Here is a 25,835-nt window from a genome sequence, read left to right on the forward strand (position 1 = left end):
ACTTGCTACATCGTTGGAAGAATGGCATCCATGCTAATATTAGTCTGTTTCTCTCTTATTCCGAGGTCACCATAGCCACCAGATCCAGTCTCTATCCAGATCAAATGGTCACTGCAGTCACCCGGATCCAGTACGTATCCAACCCAGATGGTGTATCAGCACCTAGAGAGGACCCTTTACAGCCCTGAATGTCAGCGGAGACCAGGACAACTAGATGAGCCCAAGATACAGATCCCCAATAAAGACCTTTTCTCAGACGGCCACCAGGACAAGACCACAGGAACCAGATGTGTCCTCTGCACAATCTGACTTTGCTGCAGCCTGGAATTGAACTGCTGGTTTCATCTGGTCAGAGGAGAATTGGCCACCCCAACTGAGCCTGGTTTCTCTCAAGGTTTTTTCTCCATTCTGTCACTGATGGAGTTTTGGTTCCTTGCCGTTGTCGCCTCTGGCTTGCTTAGTTGGGGACACTTCATTTGCAGCGATATCATCAACTTGATTGCACAGATACTATTTAAACTGAACTGAGCTGGATGACGACATCACTGAATTCAATGATGAACTGCCTTTAACTGAAAAATTAGTGTTTACTATTGTCATTTTGCATTACTGACACACTATTTTCCTAATTAATGCTGTACAGTTGCTTTGACAATCTGTATTGTTAAAAGCACTGTATACATAAAGGTGACTTGACTTGACTAAATGAGCTCACTGAATCCATAAGGGATGCACTTACCAAAAGTACTGTAAAAGAGAGAAGATCGTAGAGACAATTGGTGCCATTCTACGTAGGCTTATGATGCTTTTGGGAAATGCAGCCCAGAGCGATTACAGAATCTGCATCTGACTCAACAAACTGCATGTTAGGATGTCTGTTTCAAAATAATGTTGTGAAATTAAGTTTTGTGCAAATTGCTGATTGTTAGTTCATATGTTTAAAACACACATTTATAAAATATATACATTTTTTTTTACTCTTTTATGGTTTCCTTGTTACAGTGTAATTATACCTTAAGTACTAAGTATTTCTTCTTTAAATATACCGTCTTCCAGAAGTGCTGATATAGGACCTCTGGTTCAACAGCATTGGGACATCCCAGTGTTTGTATAGTTCCTTTTGTGTTCCAGACAAGAGTGTTAGTATGTGCATTGGTGGGGTATTTTCAGATTTTTGAAACTCTCTCTGTGAGAGCATTTGTTCAAACTGCTGATTCATTCAGGTACAAAAGTGACTGAATGTGTCATTGAACCAGTCACTCAACCAATCTGTTTAAAACACTTAACTATTCAGCAAAAAAAAAAAAAAAAAAAAAACTCAAATTCCCCATTGGCAAACATTCCAGAACTAACTGGCATTGCCTCGAAACATCTGCAAAACATAATTAATTCATAATATTTAATATTAGAAATTGAAGTCATGAAATTAAATACTGTGGACTGCACTTTTCATGCTGTTTTATAACCCAGCATCACCTTTATAAAGCTCTACTGTCTGTAAACACAGAGACCATGCTGAGCTTCTGCAGAGCTTCAAGAAAAGAATGTTTTCTAACAAAATTTGCGTACTTAAAACATTGCACTGTCACACATTCCAGTATGAAATTAATTGAGAAATCATTTATTTTGTCCTTTCCAGAGAAAGTTTTGTAACATTGCCAGATGTCACCACAATCTGTATTCTTTTAAAATGTTTAAAAAAAAATAAAAATACTGAATGCAAAGCACCATAAAAGAGATGAATGTATAGCATGTGGAAAATTTTAAGTAACATTAAGAAGTAAATGAACGTAACATTTATCACATTATCAAAATATTTTGAATTAAAAGTACAGCAAAAAAAATAAATAAAAAATAAGCCAGCATTTTTTTTTTTTTTTTTTACAAAAAATAGTCTCATATACGCCCACAGCCCCAACAATAATAACAAACCAGAAATGTGCTCTTTTTTACATATTATACAGGATATCATGTAGCATTATCCTAAATATTATAATTTTTGAAATGCTGCAGAAATTTGCTACAGTTTCTCAGTGCTAAGAACACATGAATGTATTGTTCAGCTATAAAGAAAGAATGAACTTGGAAGGGCAGGATAACATAAAATGCAACTCTGCGATTTCTCAAGACATGTTTTATATAAACACCAGGAAGTGATTTTGTTGACTGGATCTTTAGCTTAGAAAAAGGTGGGATATTGTTTATTAGAGCTGCCATTTTGGGAGTTCCATTTTCTCCCATTCATTGAAATACCAGTGGTCTGGTCTGTTCTACTATATGTTATCTGTTTAATCTATATGCAGTCCCTGGCGATAAGTTAATAATGAAACGAAAGCAAAAAGGAACTGAGTGGCTCTATTAGTCACAGACAGACTATTTTTGCTAATCACTTTCGAAACAGATCTGTCATGTGAGCCAAATCAGTCAAGTTTAGGCCACATTCACATTTTTTGGGGCCACTTCTCTCTCTCTCTCTCTCTCTCTCTCTCTCTCTCTCTCTCTATATATATATATATATACTCAAATTCAAATTGTGACACACATCCTTAAAAAAAAAGAAGCACATAAACAGGAACTTGATGAATTTATCTTTAGATATGATCAGTATTCCTAATCTCTAAGGATCTGAGCATAGGAAAGTCATCCCAATGTTCTTCATTCTCCTCACTTTCAGTGGATTTCTGAAGGAATGTAGCGAAGTGTTGCACTTGAGAAACACCGCCGCTTGGTGACACATTCTCATATGGTGGGGGGCTGCCAGGGTTGTTAGCCCCTAACAGAGGCTGTGTGGAGTCAGAGCGAACGTAGGCTGGTGGAGGGGATGAATGGTTTTGATACGGACCACCGAACACAACTGTGGCATAAGGGACAGATTCCTTGTCATGCTCCGTATCATATATGACACAGGTCTGGAAGGAGGGATGACTCTCATCATGGCTATCGATATCATGTGACCACTGGTCCTCCTTGACATAGTCACTCTTGAATGGCTTGTTCTCAGCCAGATCAAGAAGACTGAAATGGGACAGATACATCAACACAGGCTCCATGTCTTCTTTACAGTGAGGCATGCCCTTGGACAAAAACATGTTAAGATATGAATTTATTCAGCAGTTTGGTTTACTTTTGAAGCCATTTGATTATTATATATTTAAATTTATTTCAGATATTGAGCTAATTATAAAAATTATATATAAGCCAGGGTATCATACCTGCAATGAGTCACTGTCTGTCCACCTCTTAATACTGCTGTTGGCAGGATCAGGAATTATAGGCCACAAACACATCTTCACACTATGAAAAACAGACATAAATTAAATTATAATAGTACTGCCCTTAGTACACGATAATAACAAGCCTGTGGACCCTCACCGTTCATGTTTCCCAACACAGGCAAACACAACGATGATGACGAGAAGTGATAACCCAATGCATGCTGGGATAACAAACAGCACCATTTCAATTCCATCTGAAAAACATTTTCAGTAATGATAAGACAATCACTGTGTCTGAATATTCAGACTTTCTCTCTAGTAAAAGTCTAAATAATTTGTCTGGTGAACTGCATTCACTAAAAATTCTGGTGTACAATCAACGGAAACCAACTAAATCAATGGAAACTTTGCTCGCTCGCTCTCTCTCTCTCTCTCTCTCTCTCTCTATATATATATATATGTATATAAAAGGTTATTTTATTTTATAAATATCATCACTGCTTTTCATATGTATGTGTATTTGAGAGTTATATGTTATTGCCAAATAAGATTTCAATGACAATTTACAAATCATAATCACTGCATCTGAATTTTCATACTTTCATAGTAACTGATAAAGTACATTTAGTCATGTATGAGTGTATATATATTTATATATGTTTAAACAGTATGATCATGCGATCAGTATGGTCATAAAATAAATATTCACCAATTTTTCCAGTTGCTAGGGTCACAACTGATCCGTTTAAACTTCCGCCCATCGTATGAACAGTCACAAGGGCATAATATTTGGTAAGTGGTTGAAGATCTTTCACCTCAACACTGGTCTGCTCAGTCTTTATGACGAAACAGAATAGAAACATTATGGTTAATGATAATACTAATAATCAAAAAAATCTGTTATCAACTTTGAATCTTTGAATACCTTTGATTTTGTCCCTCTCATGCCAAACGAAAACGGTATATCCTTGAATGATCCCATTTCTCTGCTCAAGAGGAATTTCATCCCAGTGAAGTTTGATATAGGAATGACTTATTTCCGTAACATTCAAATATGGGGCCACAGAGGGTGCTGTAATAAAATATGAAAATGCAAGTCTGAGCCCACTAAATGGAAGTACAGTGGGTGGCCAACCTAGAATGTGCTTTCTAACGCTGCGAGCGCCGCCGCCGCTGCAGGGTCTGCAAAGTGCCTTTGCAGCTTTTGACCGCTGAGTGGCGCTTTAACCACAAGTTATCAAACAAAGGCATCAAAGCACATTTTCACAAATAGCCGTCAGCTTAGCCTCGCTGGTGTGTTACATTTGATGGCTGCAGTCGGGGAAAATGAAATAAAAACACTGTAGTTAAAATATTTAATATTCACAGATGAAAATTTAGTAGCCTACTTATAAAGCTATGTGCGTTTCTTAGAACGAATTCAAGCAGGATAAATGTCAAGCCTATGAGCTTGTGCATAGATTTACTCTAAGCTACACAGTATTACACCATATTTTAGATTTGAAACATTTAACTTTTAACATTGTTATATTATCGTAAAGAAATCGTGGTTTACTTTTCCTATTTTAGTGAGCTAGACTACATAAGCAAAATCAAAATGTAAATATTCTCACATATTAGGCCTATATTTGTCACAAGTATTTTTTTTTAATCTATATTTAAAAATAATTTTAATAAAACAGCATGCATTTAAAAAAAAAATAAAATTGCAGCCACATTTAAATGCAGGAATGTATACTATTCCTTAAAATATCAGAGTGCAAGATTTGTGAAATCTGATAATGAAATAAGAAATTGGGGTGCCACACATACATGAGAAATATAGCAAATGAAAGCTTGAAATGTCTACTTTTAAACAAAGCAATTCAAAATGAAAACAAATACTCCCTGATTATGTAATCTGTGAAGGTTACATTTCTCTCGAAAGGCGCGTCAATGTGGTGAGAGTCAGCATCGTGAATTTCATCTTGCAGCCAACAAGAAAACATTAGTCTATTAATAAATAATTATAATTTCTCATTTTTCACAATTATTAGGCTGATTCTTTCTTTGCTTTGTGGCAAACTTAATGCGTGTGCTTGAACGCAGAACATATTAAGGCTCATTATTGATTAGACTGTGTTAATTTAATATAAATGTGCGATTAGTTGAATAATGACTTCAATGAATGACTACTAGTAACTTAAAAAATCTAACATGGGGGTAGCCCTATTAAATTCCTTCTAGACATTTCTGTTAAAGTTTTATAGTTTTATAGCATTATATACGCGTTTGCATATATTCTGCTTTCAGAACGGTCTGTAACGGAGAGATGGCACATCCTTAAAATTGATTTTTCCTCTGAAACACAAAAAGGAAAATTTAAATAAAAGGCCTATTTTATTTTTTGTGAATGGTCAACCCTTCTCCATTCTGCAGATATTGTTGCTTCTGGTTTGTGCATTGTAAATCACAGAAAGTCTACAAAATATGTTGTCTCCCAAAAACTCGGGTCTTTTTTGTCGAGTTCGTAATGCATGTGTATTTCCCAAATCTAAAATAGACTCAAAAACACATTCATAGACAGATACTTTTCTGATGTTTGGACTCTGTTTGGGATTTAGAAAAACATAAAAAGATATATTGGTAATGAATACATTCTGTTAGAATTTATATTTCAGGTTTTGATTGAATGTCATGTCAATAATGCTGGAATTGCCCAATAATGAAACTAAAAATGATTAGGCCTAATGTCTCGGGACGTTTTTCTCTTTGGCAGATGCGTGTCTCTTTTGCCAGTTTCTTTGTTTCTCTCTCAGAGTCTCCTGAGAAAAAACAAACCATATTATATTGTATGTAATACTCTGTATGCCATTGCAAAAATTGCAAAAGCCAAACCAAAGAGTCATTTGTCCTAAAATACACACTTTGACTAAACCTGCTCTGTAAGTTTGAAACACTCAACACACTCTCCATATGAAAGAGCAAGAGATTCACACCTTTATTTCAACCCCCACAATCTATACAGAACTAACCCCAAACCCCTCCAGTGAACAGTGAACTGCAGAATACACACATCTGTATTAATAATTGTATATATTATTTTATTAAAAAACAAAACAAACAAACAAACAAAAAACAAATATTGAGATTTCAGAAATCACTTCTAGCACTGGACAATGGATTAACTTGATAAACCAAACTTCCCTTTTCCATTGTGTGTTTGCGCAAGACATTCATCTCACTTCACAATATTAAAATAACAGTGTCATCAAGCAGATAATTATTGTGTGTTTATTATAGTGTTCTAATGCTGATCTAATAGGCCTAATATGAGAACTGGGCTGCAAGTGAGCAAGCTGCTTTTTTTTTTTTTTTTTTTTTTTTTTTTTTTTCAGCCTGTTCAAAGCACGATAATATTAAAGTTTCACTGTCATTATTAGCCCTTTATGGATTCAGTCTTATATGTATTATATGTAGCTTACTGTGAATATAAACCATCAGTTTCTGACACGGGAAAGCTAAACTGCACCTGCTTTTAGAGTTTTGCATTTCAGCCTGAGTTCGACATGTTCACGCAGACATAGACGGTAGAAAGCGCATCCAGTTTATTTTTCTATTTTACAGAAGCACAATGTTTTGTTGAGTTTACACAAAAAATAAGGGTAGGCCTACACCATTTACAGTTCCAAATTAAATATTAGTCTTATCTGTATGAGCAAAAATGACGGCATACTAAAAGTTATTGCCACTGTTATGAAGAACAGAATGAAGGTATCGTACTGGTGCCTCCGCGCAACTTCCACATTCTCTGCACAAACGCTTAGATATACGCCTAACAGTGCACTTTTAAATGTTTAAACTAACATTGTAATATGCTTTAAGTGTTCTATCTACAGATTTTATTTTAAGCAAGTCTTGATGATTTGAGAAGGCTAAATTGATCAAATGTGATCAACTCAGAATTAAAAAATAAAAAGTTCCAAACATTTTTTCTAATTTAATAATGAAACAATAATAAATATAATTTTTAAATTAAAAACAAAACTGAACTATTTTAATGGCGAGAGAGAATGGGCTCCAGTTGATCTCGGGCTGAGGATACTGGTAAGCTGTCGGCCAAGGGCTGCTATAGGGCTTAGGCTTGTGGCCCGTACAGGGCTCTACCTGATTTCTGTGTTTGGAAACGAATGTTATGAATCAGGGGTTGTTTTCTAATTAAATTACAAAAATCTTAAGTTGTATTGTGTTGTATTATTTATTTATTTATTCATTCATTCATTCATTCATTTTAGTTGTTGTTATTGTTTTTGTGGTTGAAATTCATTTTTTTTTTTTTTTTTTTTTTTTTTTTTTTTTTTAATGATAAATGTAATGATAAATTTCTTAATTCGTGGACATAATTTTCGGCTTGTCATGGGCTCTGTATATGGGAATAAAATGTGTTAAATAAAAGGCCAGATAATGAATAAATATTTATGACCTCATGTAATAAATAAGCAAATTATTAAATGTAAGTTTCAAGCCTTTCATAATTTGTGACATTAATGTGACTATAGTGCCAAAATATGTGTTAGAACAGGCATAGCCTATAACACGCAACAATAAGCCACTTTTTCAATCCTTTTATTTTTTTATGGCTTAATGCACACATCCTTAAATGTAATCTATATATTCCAAGTTAACATCCCATTTTTTGTATGATTTCTATTTTTTCATGTCGCAGGTTTAGCCTGTTATTCTTGAACTTACTTTATTCAAGTTTTTTTTAACTATATATTTATTTATTTTTATGGTGTGCGTCAGAGAAAATTGTGACGCGAATAAAGTCTCATGAACATGCAGCCTTGTAAACATTGATATGTATGTTGTACAGTAGACCAACGGCAGAGGTCAAAATTTTTCGTTCAAAAACTTTCATTAGCCTGTAGACCTACGATTTTTTTATTTGATTTTATTTTGCTATAAGTTTGATTGCGTCATATAATAATTGCTGTTAATAGTGTTCATCGTCTTTTTGATTACGTCTTTAATTGATTTTTCCGTACATTTCTGCCATATGCACATAAACTGACAGTCACCACTGATAAGCTAATACTAAATATTGTAGAAACTTGATTTTCTGTAAAGTTGCTTTACAACAATTTGTATCATAAAAAGCGCTATACAAATAAACTTGAATTGAATTGAATTGAATTGAAATTGAAAGATCAAAATGAAAGCCCCTTAATACAACATAAGGAAATTGTGTAGTTTTAATGGTTTCATAATGAATGTTTAATAACCATAACATGCAGTAAGAGCCTTTGTGTAAATTACTTCTTTTTTAATGCATTAGGATGCAGCCTTAAGGACTATCTCATGTTTTGAAATTAACTTTCTAAAAATTAATTTTAAATCAATTTTCTAATGATTTTTAAGGATGTTGTAATGTTATATTATAATGATATTTTTGTTTTATTTTGTTATTTGATCTCCGTTTACAAAACAAAATATAATTGCAGTCAGTTTGCAAACTGTCCCTTTTTTCGCCACCTGGCGGTAGTTTCGTGACCGACTTTAACACGGGACTGACTTGCAGTTAATGCCATGGCCCTGCAGCGGCGGTTTTAGGCATTTTGGTTGGCCACCTATGTATTGTATCATTATCCAGCTTTGCTTTATTCTACATCACTCCCCCAATTTACATGAAGCACTGAGATATTCATTACTGATTTCCATGCACTACGCACCTTTCTGACTGCTGTATGCCATTAAGGTTTGAGGATGTCCAATCCCGTCAACATATTTGGGATAAATAGAGATCTCATAGGGCTCGTAAGGCCTCAACCCTGAAATTTGAAATAAAGCAGCCATAATTATTTGTACTTGTATTGCATTATTGTAGTGTAAACCATAAGAGATCAAGAAATTTATTTTACTCATTAGGCGCCAAAGATGTCATTTGACACTTGGCTACAGTGTCTAAAACCTAAAAAGTTTGGAATAATTAAGATTTTATGTTTTTGAAAGAAGTCTCTTCTGCTCATCTAGGCTGCATTGTTTTGATCCCAGCACCAAATATATTAAGCAGCAAAAAATGAGCAGCAAATTAGAATATTAGAATGATTTCTGAAGGTTCATGTGGCACTGAAAACTGGAGTATAAATGCTGAAAATTCAGCTTTGATCATAGCAATAAATTAAATATTAATATATTATATATATATATATATATATATATATATATATATATATATATATATATATATATATATATATAGATTTAAAAGTGTTTTACTTTATTTTTGATCAAATAAATGCACGATGAGTGTAAGGCACTTCTTTCAAAAACTTCATTATTAGTAGCGTTTATAATAATTACTATTATTTATTATAAAAACACCTGTTACTATGGTACTGGAGTTGTTTTTGTCCATCAGAGTAAAGGACAGGGGAGCTGCCGGTGTCTCACACAGAGGTCTCCACTCAAGCACGTATCCTGTGACATGGGGGGACGCTGGTCGTCCCCATGTGATGAGCACTGACGTCTCTGACTGGGGATGAACACTTAAATTAGAGACAGAGCCCAGCCCTAAAACAACACAATAAAAGTCATTAAACATCAGCATTTCAGTGGTAATACACTGTGAATAGAACATTTCTCTGAAATATTACATCCAGCAATCAAATACCTCTGTTCGGATACACTGGTACTTTGGTATGATCCGAGCTCCCTATTGCATTAGTGGCTCTCAGGTAAACTGTTTCAACCAACTCGGGGAGATTGAAAAAGCAGTGGTTTTCTCGTGTAACACATAAAGCCTTTTTTGGTTTCTTTGATTCGACAGTATATGACAAATCCCAGCCATTGGCACTGAAATCTTCTGAGGGCTGAAATAAGATGACAGAGAGGTGAAAGGGAACTCGCAGGTTTAAAACAAGTTAGGCTCTGACAGCATCTGACATGCTGTCATTTTTTTATATAAAAATAAATAAATAAGTTTTTGACCTGAATTTGCAAAAACTGACGAACATTTCTAAATATAAGTTTTGCCTCATGGCGCTTCTCGGTATCCGTGCATGTTTTGTGTGAAAGTCACCAGGTTACCAGCATGGCAGAACAGGTTTATTATACCCAACTAAAACTAAACGATTGTCCATTCGTTATTGATCTATCTGTCTATGTAACAATATGTTAACTGAAAATAAAATAAATGTTAACTGAAATAAAATATAATAATAAAATACAATTTTTAACTTTTATTTAAGTTAATGTCAATGCAACATTTATCATTTTCATTTAGTTTAACTTCAAAATAACTAAAACATACAAAACAAACAAAAAATAAAAGTTAATTAAAAAGAAACTATATAGATAGATAGATAGATAGATAGATAGATAGATAGATAGATAGATAGATAGATAGATAGATAGATAGATTTAATAACAAATGACAAAAACAACTGACAGAAAACATAAAAATACAAAAGTCTAATTGAATTCTATAGTAACAAAAACTATAATAGCATAAATTATACTAAAATAACACTGACTGGTCACATATGTGTAGGAGAGTATAATATAATGTTAAACACACACACACACACACACACACACACACACACACACATACACGAACACAATGTAGGCCTATAATTTTAAAATTAGACGTTCTCCAAATTGTGTCAGGACTGTCAGAAGGACCCTCACCTTCCAGTAGAGTTGTGCGGTCTGATCATTCACTTTAAGCCATGTGTCCAAGCTGCCAGTCGGAGCTGAAAAGGAACAACTTTTTAAATATGTTTGCACAAATGTTTTGTTTAATAGAGGACTTTAGAGGTAGTGGAAGAAATGCTGTTGAATGGGTTTCAAAACAAAACTTTTGCTGAAAAACATGCTGTCTTCATATCAGGACAGTTGTGGAACTATTACTCTCTCTCTCTCTCTCTCTCTCTCTCTCTGTGTGTGTGTGTGTGTGTGTGTGTGTGTGTGTGGACATTAGGGTAAATAGTCTTGTTCTGCAATCAAGAACACATTCAAAATGTTCCAGACTGCCAGCTGAGAGTACTATGTGTCAAAACGATGTGTCAAAAATATATTGTGACTATTTTGTCACATATTGCAATTGCAATCTGAACTGTGATATGATAAACATTTCATCATTTCTAGGAAAAATCTCATATTGTTGCTTATGAAACACTGCTCTCTGATGATTTTTAAGGGTGATTGTTTTCACTTTTCTCACCTATTTGAGTGATACTACTACTACTACTACTACTAATGTTTTTACATTATTTTTAATAATAATTATAAAAAATTTAGACAGAAATATATTACCACTATAATAATACAATTTTAAATAAACTGTACTTTAAAATTAATATTTAGTAATTATACAAATGTAATTTTACACTAAGAGTAACAACACTAAAAAGTTTTACATTTTAATGTTAAAAGTAAGCTTTTATTAAACTCACAAGCTTTTATTTTGGCGGAACTCTGCAGGGAGATAACTGAGTTTTAGTTGACAACAGATTTATATGCCTTTTGTTACAAAACTAAAAAAATGATGAAAACCTGCATCCATAAATATGTGTAGAATTATGCAAATGTGAAAATAAAGTAATCCTGATACACACTGTATTCCCAAATGCACATGCAAAGTTCATGTTGAGCAGAGCAGCATTTACTGCGAATAAGACACCGGAACACAGTATAACTGAACACAGTGCCACACTTCACTCTGAAGAATCTGATGATCACGCTAAGACATATTGCTATTTCAATTTTATTTTGATTGCAGTCCTATCTATTTATTTTAACTGGACATTTTATCATTTCATTATTAGCTTTCAATGAACTCATGAAGCCCCCTGCATTTCCTTTGCGAAATTGTTTGGGAAATCATGGCCTATATTATTTAAATGTTAAGGCCTACATGTGCAAATTTTTAAACTTTTCAGGCAAGAGTTTGTCAAGTAAAAATCAAAGTTTCTTTGGTAACACTTTATTTTGATAGTCCACTTCTACAAGTGCCGTTGCAACTACATGTCAGCTAGCAGTCATTAGATTGTTAGCAGACTGTCTGCTTAACTATCCCTTTAAGTTTAGTATGGGGTAGGATTAATTCTAAAATATGGTCATGCAGAATAAGGCATTAACATGTGCTTCATAAGTACTAATAAACAGCCAATATGCTAGTTATATGCATAAACAACTAGTAAACAGTGAGAAATGGTAGTTTATTGTAAGATGATAACTTCTTACCCTTCATAAGTGTGTTGGCTATTTTCAGATCACTCCAATTACTCCATTTACTCAATGAATTATACTTCACTCGCATTGTGGTGCTGTAATTTGTCCCATGAGGAAGGTCACATACATTTATTTTGTTTTCTTGTTTCCAGAGTGGCAAAACCTAGAACAGAATGAATATTTGAGACTCACATACAGTGCAGCTTTTAGACAAACATTTGTCGTGAAAAGCAGTTGCTTACCAGCTCTTTGATTAGCTGGTTGTTCATTGTTTTCAATCTCAACTCTACACATAAAGGTGTCACCAGCCATGTCTGAGACTGTGCAAGACTCCAGCTGTAATTTAAGCAGCCAAACGCATCTGCTTCTATCCTCTTAATCTCCGGAGGGTCGAACTTTGCTGAAATACAATAGATTGAATCAACAAGTGTTGTGATTTTGAAAAGATGAATTTGAATTCATGAATTCATTTGAATACTTCAGGCAAAGTTTGACTAATGCAGCATCAAGCAGGATTGCAAAAAAAAAAAAAAACAATATAAGAAATGGTACACCTAAAATTTTATTGATTTTTTTCCGCAAGATATTGAACTGGATTTGCAATTTAAAAAAGTTCTGATTTCATTAGTGTAACAAAATAATGCATAATTCATTTTGATTAATTATTATTTAACATAAGTTTTTTTTTTTTTTTAATAAATGTATTGATTAATTTATTTTTTTTACAATTTTAAATAAAACAAACTGACTATTCATTCATTATAGCACACATAATGAAAATTACATTATATATATATATATATATATATATATATATATATATATATATATATATATATATATATATATATAATTTAAATGTTTCTGGAAAAGCATGCCCATATTCTATGTTTATGATAGCATGCTTAATGTATTTGGAACAATACAATTTCATACATTTATTCAAAACCCAAAGTACTTTTCTTTCCAAATTTCTTTCATTCCATTTAAATTCATTTCATTGTATTGCTTTACATTCATATTCAAATAATTCAAAATCCTATATAATAATTCATATATACAATTTCAATTTAAAACTATTTCTAAATTGAATTTTAAATAGAGCACAGCCTTGGTATAAAGCCACTAAATTTACATTAGTTCTTAATTCTTGATAGACGAATAAAGCTCATTGCTCTTTTTACCTGTTTCCAGAGGAACCAGCTTCAAGGTTTCAGAGGTGGCGTTCCCAAAGATATTCACTGCTGTAACATTAATCTCCATCTCTAAAAATAAACTATCAGATGGAATCGAGTAGGAATGCATTCCACGTGGGATCACATATCGATCATTTTTCGACATCTCCCTGGAGAAATGGTACATTTATCAAACATGTCAGCAATCAAATTTAATTGACCCAAAATGACCGTAAGAATGAGGCTCACAAAGGTACATGTCATTTTTAACCTCAAAACCCCAAATATTACTGTAATGCAAAATATCACTATATATATATATATATATATATATATATATATATATATATGTATATATTATATATATATATATATATATATATAAAATCTTGTAAGTGTATATATATATATATTAGGGGTGGGACGGTTCGCTGAAAAAACTCGAACCGTTCGGTTCTCCACACACAGTTCGGCACGCGCTGGGACCGCGGTTAAACTTAAATCTGACAACGCATCTGTAATATGGTGTGATATAGATAACACGTAAAACAAACTGGGTTCATGGGTTCAGCTAATATATGTTTCTGTTGATGGATGCGCATTCTGGCTTCCCAGACTACAACAACAGCGATGAGAAAAAAAAAAAAATCCGTGGAAAACCATTCACTCTTGTTCAATGTGAATGAGGTGTGATGGAATATGAGCAGTCATTTATTCCGATACCACCCGGGTGCTGATAGCGCGCGCACAGGTGAGACCTGAACAGCACACATTAATATGTGTTTAAACTATACTCATTTAAGCGCGCAGTGAGAAGATTTGTGCGTGCGCTCATCCGAAGCGCGCAAGCCCGCACCTCAGAACGCGCGCAAATATTAAGCTCTCTCTGAAGTATTGTGTTTAAATGGACAAATTCACACAAACATTATGTCAAAATGCCCGTCTGGGTAAGTATCCTATAGCAGACATAGCCGGCTGAACGTACTGTATCAGTGCACTGGATCAGAATAATCTTTAATTTATACAGCCCAATATGCAATGCTGTTTTACATTTGATTACTTTATTCAATTTCTGTACCTAAAAACTAATGCAAGACCTAGCTAAAAAAAAAAAAAAAAAAAAAAAAAAAACCGGAAAATCACTGTTTATTTTATTTTATATATTTACTCTATTGTATTTATTTGTGCTGTTGCTTGTAGGTCCGTGTATCTTTTGGTCATTCGATTTTTTGTTTAATTTTGTAAGTAGAAAAATGAAAAACAGCTCCTTTTTCGTTTTTTAATTTTTAACAAGAATTCGGCTTAATTTTTAGTTTTTCGTTCAGGGTTAGAAAAATGAATAAACAGCTTGAATATTCGATTTCTACACGTGGGCGGGAATTAAACTCCCCTTTCTGCTGATTGGTCAGACAAAAAAAAAGATCAAACCATGCTGTCATCAGTCCTTCTGCAGTTCCGCGCGGCAGAATAATAATGCTTTGACTTGGGTATATTCAGAGCTGGGTAGATTACTTACAAATTGTAATTGTAAAACCCATTGGTTAAATGCTGTATAGCCACCGGATTAATGACTGATAACTGTGTGAATGTCAACAAACTGGAAAACTTTCTGAGTGTATATAAGCGGTAGACTATTTTAGAAAGGAACATTTAAAAAAAAAAGAGGAATTAGAGAGAATCAATAAACGATGAATCATTTATTTCTATTGTGTGAATAATATGTAATCTATAAAAAAGTAACTGTAGTCTTATTACTGTAGATTTAGTCTGACACTTGTGCACTCGCACACAGGAATGTCACACAAGATTTACATAAATTTAATTAATTGCCATTTGGTTTGTTTCTCACCAAACCTTACTGTATACCTTCAGAACGTTTGGAATATAGCATACGCCACGAGATGCATATTATTTTATGACAGATTTGCATCCGCTTAAAGAATGAAAAGTGAAAGTCACCGTTCTCTCTGCCATTAAATGGGTAAGTGCGAGCAGGACATTTTGTGTGTGTGTGTTTCGGAAAAAAGAAGGTAGACCTAATAAGCCTTTAGAACAACATCTTACTAGTTACCCTAGTTAAAAAAAAACAGACAAGCGCGACTACTGTCAAGCACAGACCAGTATTGAAGTGCACAGGATATATGCAGCAATCTAAGCAGTTTATTTAATTAATATTGAGAATTAGTTGATGTTCACCTGGATTTGTTCCTCAAGAGGGGAAATAATTTAATAAGTTGTCATTTATAGTCATATGGTAAAATGCATATTTTTTATTTGTGTACATTCAAAATGACTACAAAATGTCTTCCCATTGAAAAGTAAAGAAAACAACAGAATGCACTGCTTTAGCGCAAAACATGAACCAATACACAGCTAGTAAGCTGCTTGATGCGCCTATTTTTAAAAGTCTACATTAAGGTTATTTGACGTTAAATTCATTATTTAAGTCATTTTAGAATAAATCACAGTATATATCATGATAAAAAGTGACTTTACAGTTTGGAAAATATGGCAGGCTATGAAATCCCCCCCAGCAGCAGCAGAGGACTAGTATTCTGTCGCGAGGAACTGCAGAAGAACTGATGACAGTTTGATCTTTTTTTTTTTTTTTTTTTTTTTTTGTCTGACCAATCAGCAGAAAGGGCCGTTTAATTCCCACCCACGTGTAGAAATCAAATATTCAAGCTATTCATTCATTTTTCTACCCCTGAAAGAAAAACTACAAAATTAAGCCAAATTCTTGTTTTTCGTTTTTTGCAAAAAAATTAAAAACGAAAAAGGAGCCGTTTCTCATTTTTCTACTTTCAATATTAAACAAAAAATCCAATTACCAAAAGATACACGGACCTGCTGTTGTGGATCGAATATTCTTTTTTTAATATTTATTTTTATTTGAAGGTATAGTTTTTTCATAAACATAGCACACTGTACCGAAACTGTGACTCTAAAACCATGAAACAATCTGAACCGTGAAAAAGTTGAACCGTGCCTCCCCTAATATATATATATATATATAAAACCATGAAACAATCCGAACCGTGAAAAAGTTGAACCGTGCCACCCCTAATAATATATATATATATTCAAATGTAATTTTGTAACTATTTTGTAACATTTTTGACTACCTTTATTCTGATTTAATAATAATAATAATAATAATAATAATAATAATAATAATAATAATAAACAAATAAGAATGTATTGAGCATCAGCATTTAGACAAAATACACAAAAACTCAAAATTAAAACTTCTAGGCACATCATTGTGAGGCATATTTGTCAAGAGAGATGTATATAATTGTCATGAAATTGTCAAAGCAAAACTACTAATAATCCTTAAATTAACTTTGTTTTCTTTATGCAAAATAATAATGATTTCCCCCACCTCTTTGTTTAGATTTTTGAGTGAAACTTTACATTTTTGAGAGATTTATTAATAAATAAGCTGCAGTTCTGAAAATTTCAGCAGAAATTAGTACCTAAAAACGTGAAGAATATAATTTGTAGGAAGATTTGGCATTTCCTGACCAGGATCCCACTGACAACAGAAGCTTTGGTTGAACGTTAGACTCAAAGAGCATCTCAGGTTTTTAGGAACAGATGGAGGATCTTTAAAGAAAGGAAATTAGAAGTCAGGTTAACTTTGGCTTAGACTGACAACAGTAAATAGTCTACATCATTACATTTTTGAAAATGTCATATTTTGTAGATAAAACATGAAATTGACCTTATGAATGATGGAAATACAGTGTGTTCAACATATGTTTGCTGGTTGAATGATCAGCATCAAAGCCTTGTTTCCATTTACTTATTAAATATGGACCCTGATTAAGTCCAAAACTCTATGACTTTAGTTAGTAATTTAGTAATTAACTTGGTTAGTAGCATAGTTAGTACTGAATCAGAAACATTAAAAAGATCCTCACGTCCCACTTTAACGTTAACTCCATTGACAATTTGGCAACTGTCCAAATTCTCTTGTTCTTCACACACAGCACAAAGAATGAATGCGCCTGCGTCTGGTAGACTAGGGATGATTACACCATACGTCCTGTTACTCTCCTGGTAAGAGAGATTGCTGGGGGCAAAATGGTTGTCAATCTTCCATGCCACATGAAAGTTTTTGCCTTTAGTCAGCGGGCAGTCATCCTGGATGGAGCAGGACACTGACACGGGTGAGCCAGCGAGCACCATAGAGGCAGGAGTGTGAATCTTAGCACATGATAATGCTTGGATTCCTGCGGATAATAAATGTGTATGATATTAACATCAAGAATTTAGGGAAAGAAATTGGGCTCTAATAATAAACTAGCTAGCAACACACCAAGCCATTACACAAGTCTTGTGACTTAGCATTGCGTGACAATTCCTGACATCTTCCAACAAACCCATTTCAAAATGTGTGGGTAGTACTTGCATGACATCAAAAAAAAAAAAAAAAAAGTAACATAGGTTTGTCTAAACAGTACTTGCTGCATATAGATACATTTGATAGATAGATAGATAGATAGATAGATAGATAGATAGATAGATAGATAGATAGATTGAAAAACAACAACAATTGTTGCATAATCATGTAGTGAGATTAGTAATAATGCTTTTTCACCTTTTTTCGTGTCATTAATATATATCCACAGCACAAGCACAAGCCAGATTGATGCCATTGTTATGATGACTGAAAGTAAAAGAGAAATCTTGTTACCATTTCAGAGAAATTGCACGTTTTTAAATAACAAAACCTTCAGTTTTGAACAGCCAATATACAATCTAAAACTCTGGAAAAAAGTAAGTGGGAGACAAAACTAAAAAGAAAATTCAATTTAAGACCATTTTTAGCAATAATAAATAAATTAAAAAAAGAATATATATATACATACATATATATATATATATATAACAAATTTAAATAAATAGAAGAGAGAGTGAGAGAGCGAGAGACTATATATCATATCATCATGACTATATATCATATAGTAACGTTATAATAACTTTCAAAAACTCTTAAAAAAGGATGTAAGTGGGGGACAAAACTAAAAAGAAAATTCCTTTAGAAGACAATTTTTAGCAACAACAATATATAAATAAATAAATTAATAATAATAATAATGATAATGATAAAATGAATAACTAAATAATAATAAAATAAAACTTAATGAATATATAAATAAATGAATAAATTATAAACTTTCCACAATAGCCTAATGAACACTGTATAGAACATTAGTTTGATATTAATAAAAGTTATTGTAAACAAACCTGAACACAATACAAACTTTAAAGTGTTCTGGATCTGTAGGTTGTCTGGGGGTCACATTTAAACTCCTGTGTAGTTGCTGCCCGGCGAGGTCTGGCACACAGTTGAACTTTTCTATGAAAACAATTAAAAAAATAAAATAAAGTCTTTGAAATGATCCAGCTACTGTTCTGAGAACGATTTCTCCACTCTGACTAAAGAGTCAATGTTGTAAGTCCTTCCGTGGCATATCGTTCTTACCGTTCTGAACCACAAGTACAAACTGAAGCAGGAAACTCTTGTGAAACCATCTACACTTGTGTCCGTTTTTGCCCCCACTTTTTACTCTTACTTACGAGGAAACTTTAACAAATTGAGACTATTGAATACAATTATTTGTGAGAAAAAAAATAATAATAATAATAAAACAATAATAAGCATGGATTCATTAATCACAGAATGCAGTGATCTCAATAGCCTTTTTTTTTTTTGAACTCTTTTTAATTTGACAAACCACCTTAAAACCATGGCACTCATGATTGTGAGATCGATTTAAAAAAAAAAATGCATATGAACATAAACTAATTTAAAATAAAATAACACAGATATAGTCTGAGCACGTTCTATGAGAAGAGACCATTGATCCACCTCAGACAGACTGACAAACCTGACTGCAAAATGGATTGCTGTGCAAGGTGCAACTGATGGACGTGTGCAATGATATGGAAATAAAACAAACTGTGCTATATACTGACAGTTACTTTTTGTAATGTCTACTCAGTGTTTTATTCAATGGCCACAGTCTTCATTTGGGGGCTCATATGATATTTTTTAGCACATCCCATTTAATCATTCATATGATATTAAATTGATTAAAAGAATAGTTCCCTGTAAACAAAAATTTAAAAAAAAAAAGAAAGAAAATTTACGCACCCTCAGGCCATCCAAGATGTAGATGTGTTTGTTCATCTGAACAGATTTTGAGAAATTTAGAATACCATCACTTGCTCACCAGTGGATCCTCTGCAGTGAAAGGGTACCATTCAAATACTAATTACTAATTCAAGGAATAGTTCAACCAGAAATAAAACTTTGCTGACAATTTAATCATCTCCAGGCCATCAGATATGTATATGAGTTTGTTTCTTCATCAGAACAGATTTGGAGAAATATAGCATTACATTACTTCACCAATGGATCCTCTGCAGTGAATGGGTGCCGTCAGAATGAGAGTCCAAACAGCTGATCTGTCGTTTCTCAACAAAATAGTCCATAATCCATAATTCACTTCCTTCAGTGAAAACTTCCTGTTGTCCTCTCACATCAGAATCAACCAACATATTTTTATAGTATGTTTTTTTTTATTATTGTAAACGATGCTTGATCTATGCATATTTCTCTCCAGATTCAGATGAGATGATTTTTTCACTGGAAAACGCAATATTATGGATAAAGGACCATTAAAATTTCCCAGTGATGGATTTGTTTCTTACAAACACGCAGCTTTTTTTTTGTTTTTTCACAAGACGTAAATTGATGGATTGGAGTCTTGTGGATTAATGTGATGTTTTTATCAGCTGTTTGGACTCTCATTCTGACGGCACCCATTCACTGCAGAGAATCCATTGGTGAAGTAATGTAATGCTATATTTCTCCAAATCTGTTCTGATGAAGAAACAAATTCATATACATCTCTGATGGCCTGGAGATGATTAAATTGTCAGCAAAGTTTTATTTTTGGTTGAACTATTCCTTGAATTAGTAAGCTAATCATGTGACTAAATTAAAGAATTTTAGAATTCCCAGACAAACTTGTCTTCAAATAAACTCAGTGGCTGCACTTCTCACATTAGGCTCTGTGTTAATGTTATCATAATAATATGGTAACAGGCCTGTATTTGATTTCTACAGTGTTGGCTACCTACTGTAATTCAGCTTCTGTCCAGTTTATTTCGGTTACTTATTGCAACATACAACTCTGTCAAACCAATGCAATCAAGCTCAGAGGTATAGAGGTCTGCCAATCACAGAGCGCACACCAAATCAAGCAAACCCACAGTATTAAAGTTCTGCTCCATTCCCTGCTTATCAGCGGCTCACATAAATGCCTTTTCTTCTGTGCTACTGCTGCCCATCATTTCTGCTCCTCGCAGGGGCTAATTGCCTGTGGTTCTCTGCAGCCTACCTGCTACAGAGCAGTTATTATATTTATAGGGATTTATTTTGTCACTGTCTGGCATGTTGCTCCAGGTGCATGATTTAATATGCCTGTGCACAAAAAATTTTTTATTTTTTTTGTTTTTTTGCTTTTCTCTAATTTTTTTTAAGAGAATGTGATACAGTAGCTGATGTTATTTTTATTTTTATTTTTTATTTTTTTGATAGAGAGAGAAAGAATTGTTGGTGTCATTTCTATCTTGGTTTGTGTCTGTAAAAACTAAAGTGTTGTTGCACAATTTTAAAAGAGGAAGGTGCAGATTTCCTCATTCTTTCATGTCCTCTTTACAAGACAACATCAAACATTTTGATTTTTTTTATTTATATATATATCTATATCTATCTATCTATATATATATATATATATATATATATAGATAGATAGATAGATAGATAGATAGATATTTCCCTTTTAATTTTGATCTCTGTTGTTTCTTAAGTAACCTTTTATTGTAAAGCACTTTGGATCAACAATGGTTGTGTTACAGTTGTGCTCTATAAATAAATAAATAAATAAATAAATAAATAAATAAATAAATAAATAAATAAAACATCTAATATACCTTCAAAATAAACATTAAACATTTATACTATATTAATGCAGAGAGAGATAGAACATCCTTTTCTCCTGTTACCAAAAAAATTAAAATAAAAAAGTATAATTTCTCATTTAAATTTTAAAGCTTCAATATTTAGGCCAGGTCAATTTTAGAACTTCTATAAATACGAAACATTAGTTTAGTACAGACAAGTTTTTGTACTAATTTTGCATGTTATTTTAAAGATATTTTGCTTTTGCAAGGATGGGAACATTCTAAAAGTTTATATAACATTCTGTAATATTCTTGTGCTTTCTGGAACATTCAAGAACATAGTGAGACTAGTCGCACGTAAACTTTTGAAGTTCTGGATGACTCACTTTTGGTAACAGTTTATGTTAAACTGATGTTGTTAGCTCAGTATTATGCATGTATCATGGTTTTTTATGCATTAATAATAACAGTTTAGCTTGTAAGTTTTTTTTTTTTTTTTTAGTTTTCACAAACACTGTTAATGATACACAAAAGTAATGTGATTTTTGTATTCAGCATGTCAAACTTAATTAAGAAACATTAAAAAATATACAAATTTACAATTTTATATTTTGGGGGGTAAGAAGTTCTTTGGTAACAGTGTTTCAATAACTCCGTTATAGAGATGTGTGACAATGAAATCTTGTGAAAATGTTTTGTGGTAAACTAGCGGTGGTCAGATCATAATCGCATGATTTTAATGAAAAAGCAACAAAAATAGACTAAAACAAGCATATGAGTCTGGCATAGGGCCTGGTGCTTAGAACACATACTGTGATGTTATTTTATCAAATTTAATAAATGTAGTACTATAAGCAACAATTGTGATCCTTGATCATTTTCTACCTGCAAGGGTGAACGAGACAGAAATGGGTGTGGACTCAATCCTCATTTTTAAGATCATCTGACACATCTGACTCAACTGCAAAATAATTACGATTTACCGACAGTTGCTTGAATGGATAAAGATAGTTTCCATTCCTTGAGCATTACACATTTTCTGTAAATTTTTTCAGAAAGGAAGCTGAAGAGAGATGTGGGTTTGAAACAGGACGTGGTGAAAGAGAAGAGTCCCTACGTGCTAAAATAACAGTGTGTGTGTGATGTGGTGTAAAAGGTTAAGTAGTGCACTACTCTCTCAGAAAAAAAAGGGTACAAAAGCTGTCACTGGGGTGGTACATATTAGTATTAAACAGTTCTGCCCCAGTGACAGAATTTATTTATTTTTTTTGTAGTGAAACCAAACATAACACCAAAAATAGGAAATTGGAAAATTTTCCCATCGGAAAAACTGTATTCTACTTACAGTACATGTTTGCAAAACTTCAAAACCACAGTTTTAATTAAATTTATCTCTGGTAGCACCCTTCAAAATCCTAAGGTCAATTTACAAAACCAAAGAAATCATAGACTAATTTTATTTTAGAAAAGACAAATGTTCAAGACAATTCAGCTAATAATTATGTTTTTCCCCTCATAATTCAAGGTTCAGGTTTCAAGCTAATTTACAGAGATCAGCTTTATGGAAAATGCAAAGTTTCTTCAGGGAACACAGTATTTTTGCAAGAGAACGCAAATGTTTTACAAGAGAGTACAAAGTGTCTCTGTGGAATGTATTGCTTTTGTAAGAAAATACAAATGGTTTGTGAACAAATGTAAAGTTTCTCTGGGAACTCATTGATTTTGCAAGAGAATGCATGTTAAAGAAACCACAAAGTTTCTGGGAGGGATCACAATACTTTAGTTAACATTAAGTTAACATTTTTGCATCCATATTAAATTTTTCTATAACCATGTCCCCTTAGTGGCAAACAAATAAATGCACACCATTTAAATGTTAGACTATTTTATTATTTTTATTGTTTCGTATCAAAATACATTATTTCAAAGCCACTCAGGACATAGTGATTCGGATCATCTCAAGACCATCCCATATATGTGAGTGAACAGTTAGTATGAGAAACTGGAAAGTAGCTCTGTGCACTGGACAGCCGTCTTGATGAGAACAGACAGAGACAGCGGAGGAGGAGGAGGAGAGGTCAGATAAGCTCAGACTTACGCTCTTGCTACTTAAACGTATCCAGTCCACTCCTATTTAATAGCTGTCAGAGGCAGGCCACAAAATGGAATTGACTATTGATCTCCTGCTTAGCACAGGTCAGTGGTGATGGCAGGGCTGCACACTGGGAAGGGCGCGAGGCGAAGGACAGCCGGCAAAGAACACGGAGGAGTGAGAATGAGGAAACAACAGAGTTTTATTAACCATGGCAGATCTGCAAAGCACTGTAGCAAAGAGAGAGAGAGAGAGAGGGAGAGAGAGAGAGAGAGACTGAGGGACATTGGGTGAGAGGGCTCAGCAAAGATCACTGTGAGTTCTGGAGTATGGAGACAGTTTATTTCAGGGGGAACAGACTGAATACAGCCATGATTTAAAAAAAAAAAAAAAGATTATATAACAACTTTCATTTATCTGAATGATATTCAGTGGGAATTCACTAAGCACATTTGTGTTGTTTCAAGCACTCATTTCACCAATCAGCTGGAACTGAACAGCATTCCAGGTCAACATTTGTGTCAATATTCAATTTTACAGTTTTCCAGGCAAGAGCATTGAGTGGTTTTCTGGTCAATATTATTGTTATATTAAATAAAATTCCTGATTACACAATGTAACAAAATTGCTGAAAATTGTTTCACTTAAATGTTTTATGGTTCTTCTGCAATTCCATGGTGATTAGTATTGTACTATTTATTTTCACAAAGCTTCAATATTTTGGTAAATATTTAGGCCAGGTCAATTTTAGAACTTCTATAATTATGAAACATTAGTATAGTACAGACAGGTTTTGTACTAATTTTGCATTATATTGTTTATTATTTAGCAGTGTATTGTACTAAACGTCTGTCCAGACCTGACATACTGTATGTAATAACACATTTGCTTACAATATCTGATTCTTAATAACTTTCAATCCATTATTGACTGGTGTTCTCTTGCCATAAAGCACACAGAAGAAGAAGAAGAAGAAGAAGAAGAAGAAGAAGAAGAAGAAGAAGAAGAAGAAGAAGAAGAAGAAGAAAACATTTTTCCCCATGTCAAGATGATGTTCTGCAGGGCTTTAGTTTTGCTAACTTACTGACAGCACAATTAGGCTCCCAAGATACAAAGTTCTCATAAGCTACAGCAGGTTTTCACACAATCAGTCAAAACTTAAGATGTTTGTTAGGCCAGCCTGAAGATAGCTTTAAGTGTTCTACTGTTTTGTGTAATTTTGTTAGATTCTTACTGACAGTTACAAAAGTTAATATTATGTTCTATCTGACTTAGTATTAAAAAACAATTAGAATTCCAATAAAAAAGAGGTTTCTTAAACTAGTTTATCTCACTAAGACTGTGAGACAAGAGCTCACTCCTTTCATTAACTATCACAGCCAAATAAAACACCAAGCTAGCTGATAATAATAATCACCCCCCTCATTCCACGCTTTCTCACAGAAGCGCCAGTCCGACATATGGTGATGAATGGCCGTGCCGTTCCATATTCACTCCTTTAAGAAAACTTAGTTAATTGCCTCACTTTGTTCTGTCAATTACTGTTCCATTTGCGTTCAGGAGAAAGGTTTAAAACCAGCTCCCTTTTCAATTTAATTGATTTATGAACTGCTCAGCATAACCTTTTTCATCCACTTTCCATTTGCGTTCAGGAGAAAGGTTTAAAACCAGATATATTTTTATTTTTATATATATATATATATATATATATATAGGTCCTTCTCAAAAAATTAGCATATTGTGAAAAAGTTCATTATTTTCCATAATGTAATGATAAAAATTAAACTTTCATATATTTTAGATTCATTGCACACCAACTGAAATATTTCAGGTCTTTTATTGTTTTAATACTGATGATTTTGGCATACAGCTCATGAAAACCCAAAATTCCTATCTCAAAAAATTAGCATATTTCATCCGACCAATAAAAGAAAAGTGTTTTTAATACAAAAAAAGCCAACCTTCAAATAATTATGTTCAGTTATGCACTCAATACTGGGTTGGGAATCCTTTTGCAGAAATGACTGCTTCAATGTGGCGTGGCATGGAGGCAATCAGCCTGTGGCACTGCTGAGTTGTTATGGAGGCCCAGGATGCTTCGATAGCGGCCTTAAGCTCATCCAGAGAGTTGGGTCTTGCGTCTCTCAACTTTCT

The 25,835-nt window shown here is 33.3% G+C and overlaps 1 protein-coding gene across 4 annotated transcripts; it reads right to left on the reverse strand.

Moving 5' to 3' along the window:
* Positions 1-1,600: 1,600 nt before the first annotated feature.
* Positions 1,601-23,835, reverse strand: LOC109104913 (granulocyte colony-stimulating factor receptor-like). Of its 4 annotated transcripts, none has more exons than XM_042755730.1 (17): positions 23,688-23,835; positions 18,880-18,974; positions 18,213-18,281; positions 17,533-17,844; positions 17,086-17,215; positions 13,616-13,776; positions 12,674-12,831; positions 12,444-12,594; positions 10,887-10,951; positions 9,868-10,066; positions 9,579-9,767; positions 8,927-9,025; positions 4,142-4,287; positions 3,925-4,060; positions 3,373-3,469; positions 3,213-3,294; positions 1,601-3,074 (listed from the first exon to the last, which is right to left on the reverse strand). In XM_042755730.1, exons 3-17 carry the CDS (start codon positions 18,268-18,270, stop codon positions 2,592-2,594), a joined length of 2,466 nt encoding a protein of 821 aa, XP_042611664.1. In that variant the 5' UTR covers positions 18,271-18,281; positions 18,880-18,974; positions 23,688-23,835; the 3' UTR covers positions 1,601-2,591. The 4 variants fall into 4 exon arrangements, with proteins under 4 accessions (XP_042611664.1, XP_042611661.1, XP_042611663.1 ...); XM_042755727.1 differs by having other exon boundaries at positions 18,863-18,974; XM_042755729.1 differs by lacking the exon at positions 23,688-23,835 and having other exon boundaries at positions 18,880-19,110.
* Between the last annotated feature and the right edge of the window lie 2,000 nt (positions 23,836-25,835).

Source organism: Cyprinus carpio, unplaced genomic scaffold (genome assembly GCF_018340385.1).
Source record: "Cyprinus carpio isolate SPL01 unplaced genomic scaffold, ASM1834038v1 S000006746, whole genome shotgun sequence".
Lineage (NCBI taxonomy): Eukaryota > Metazoa > Chordata > Actinopteri > Cypriniformes > Cyprinidae > Cyprinus > Cyprinus carpio.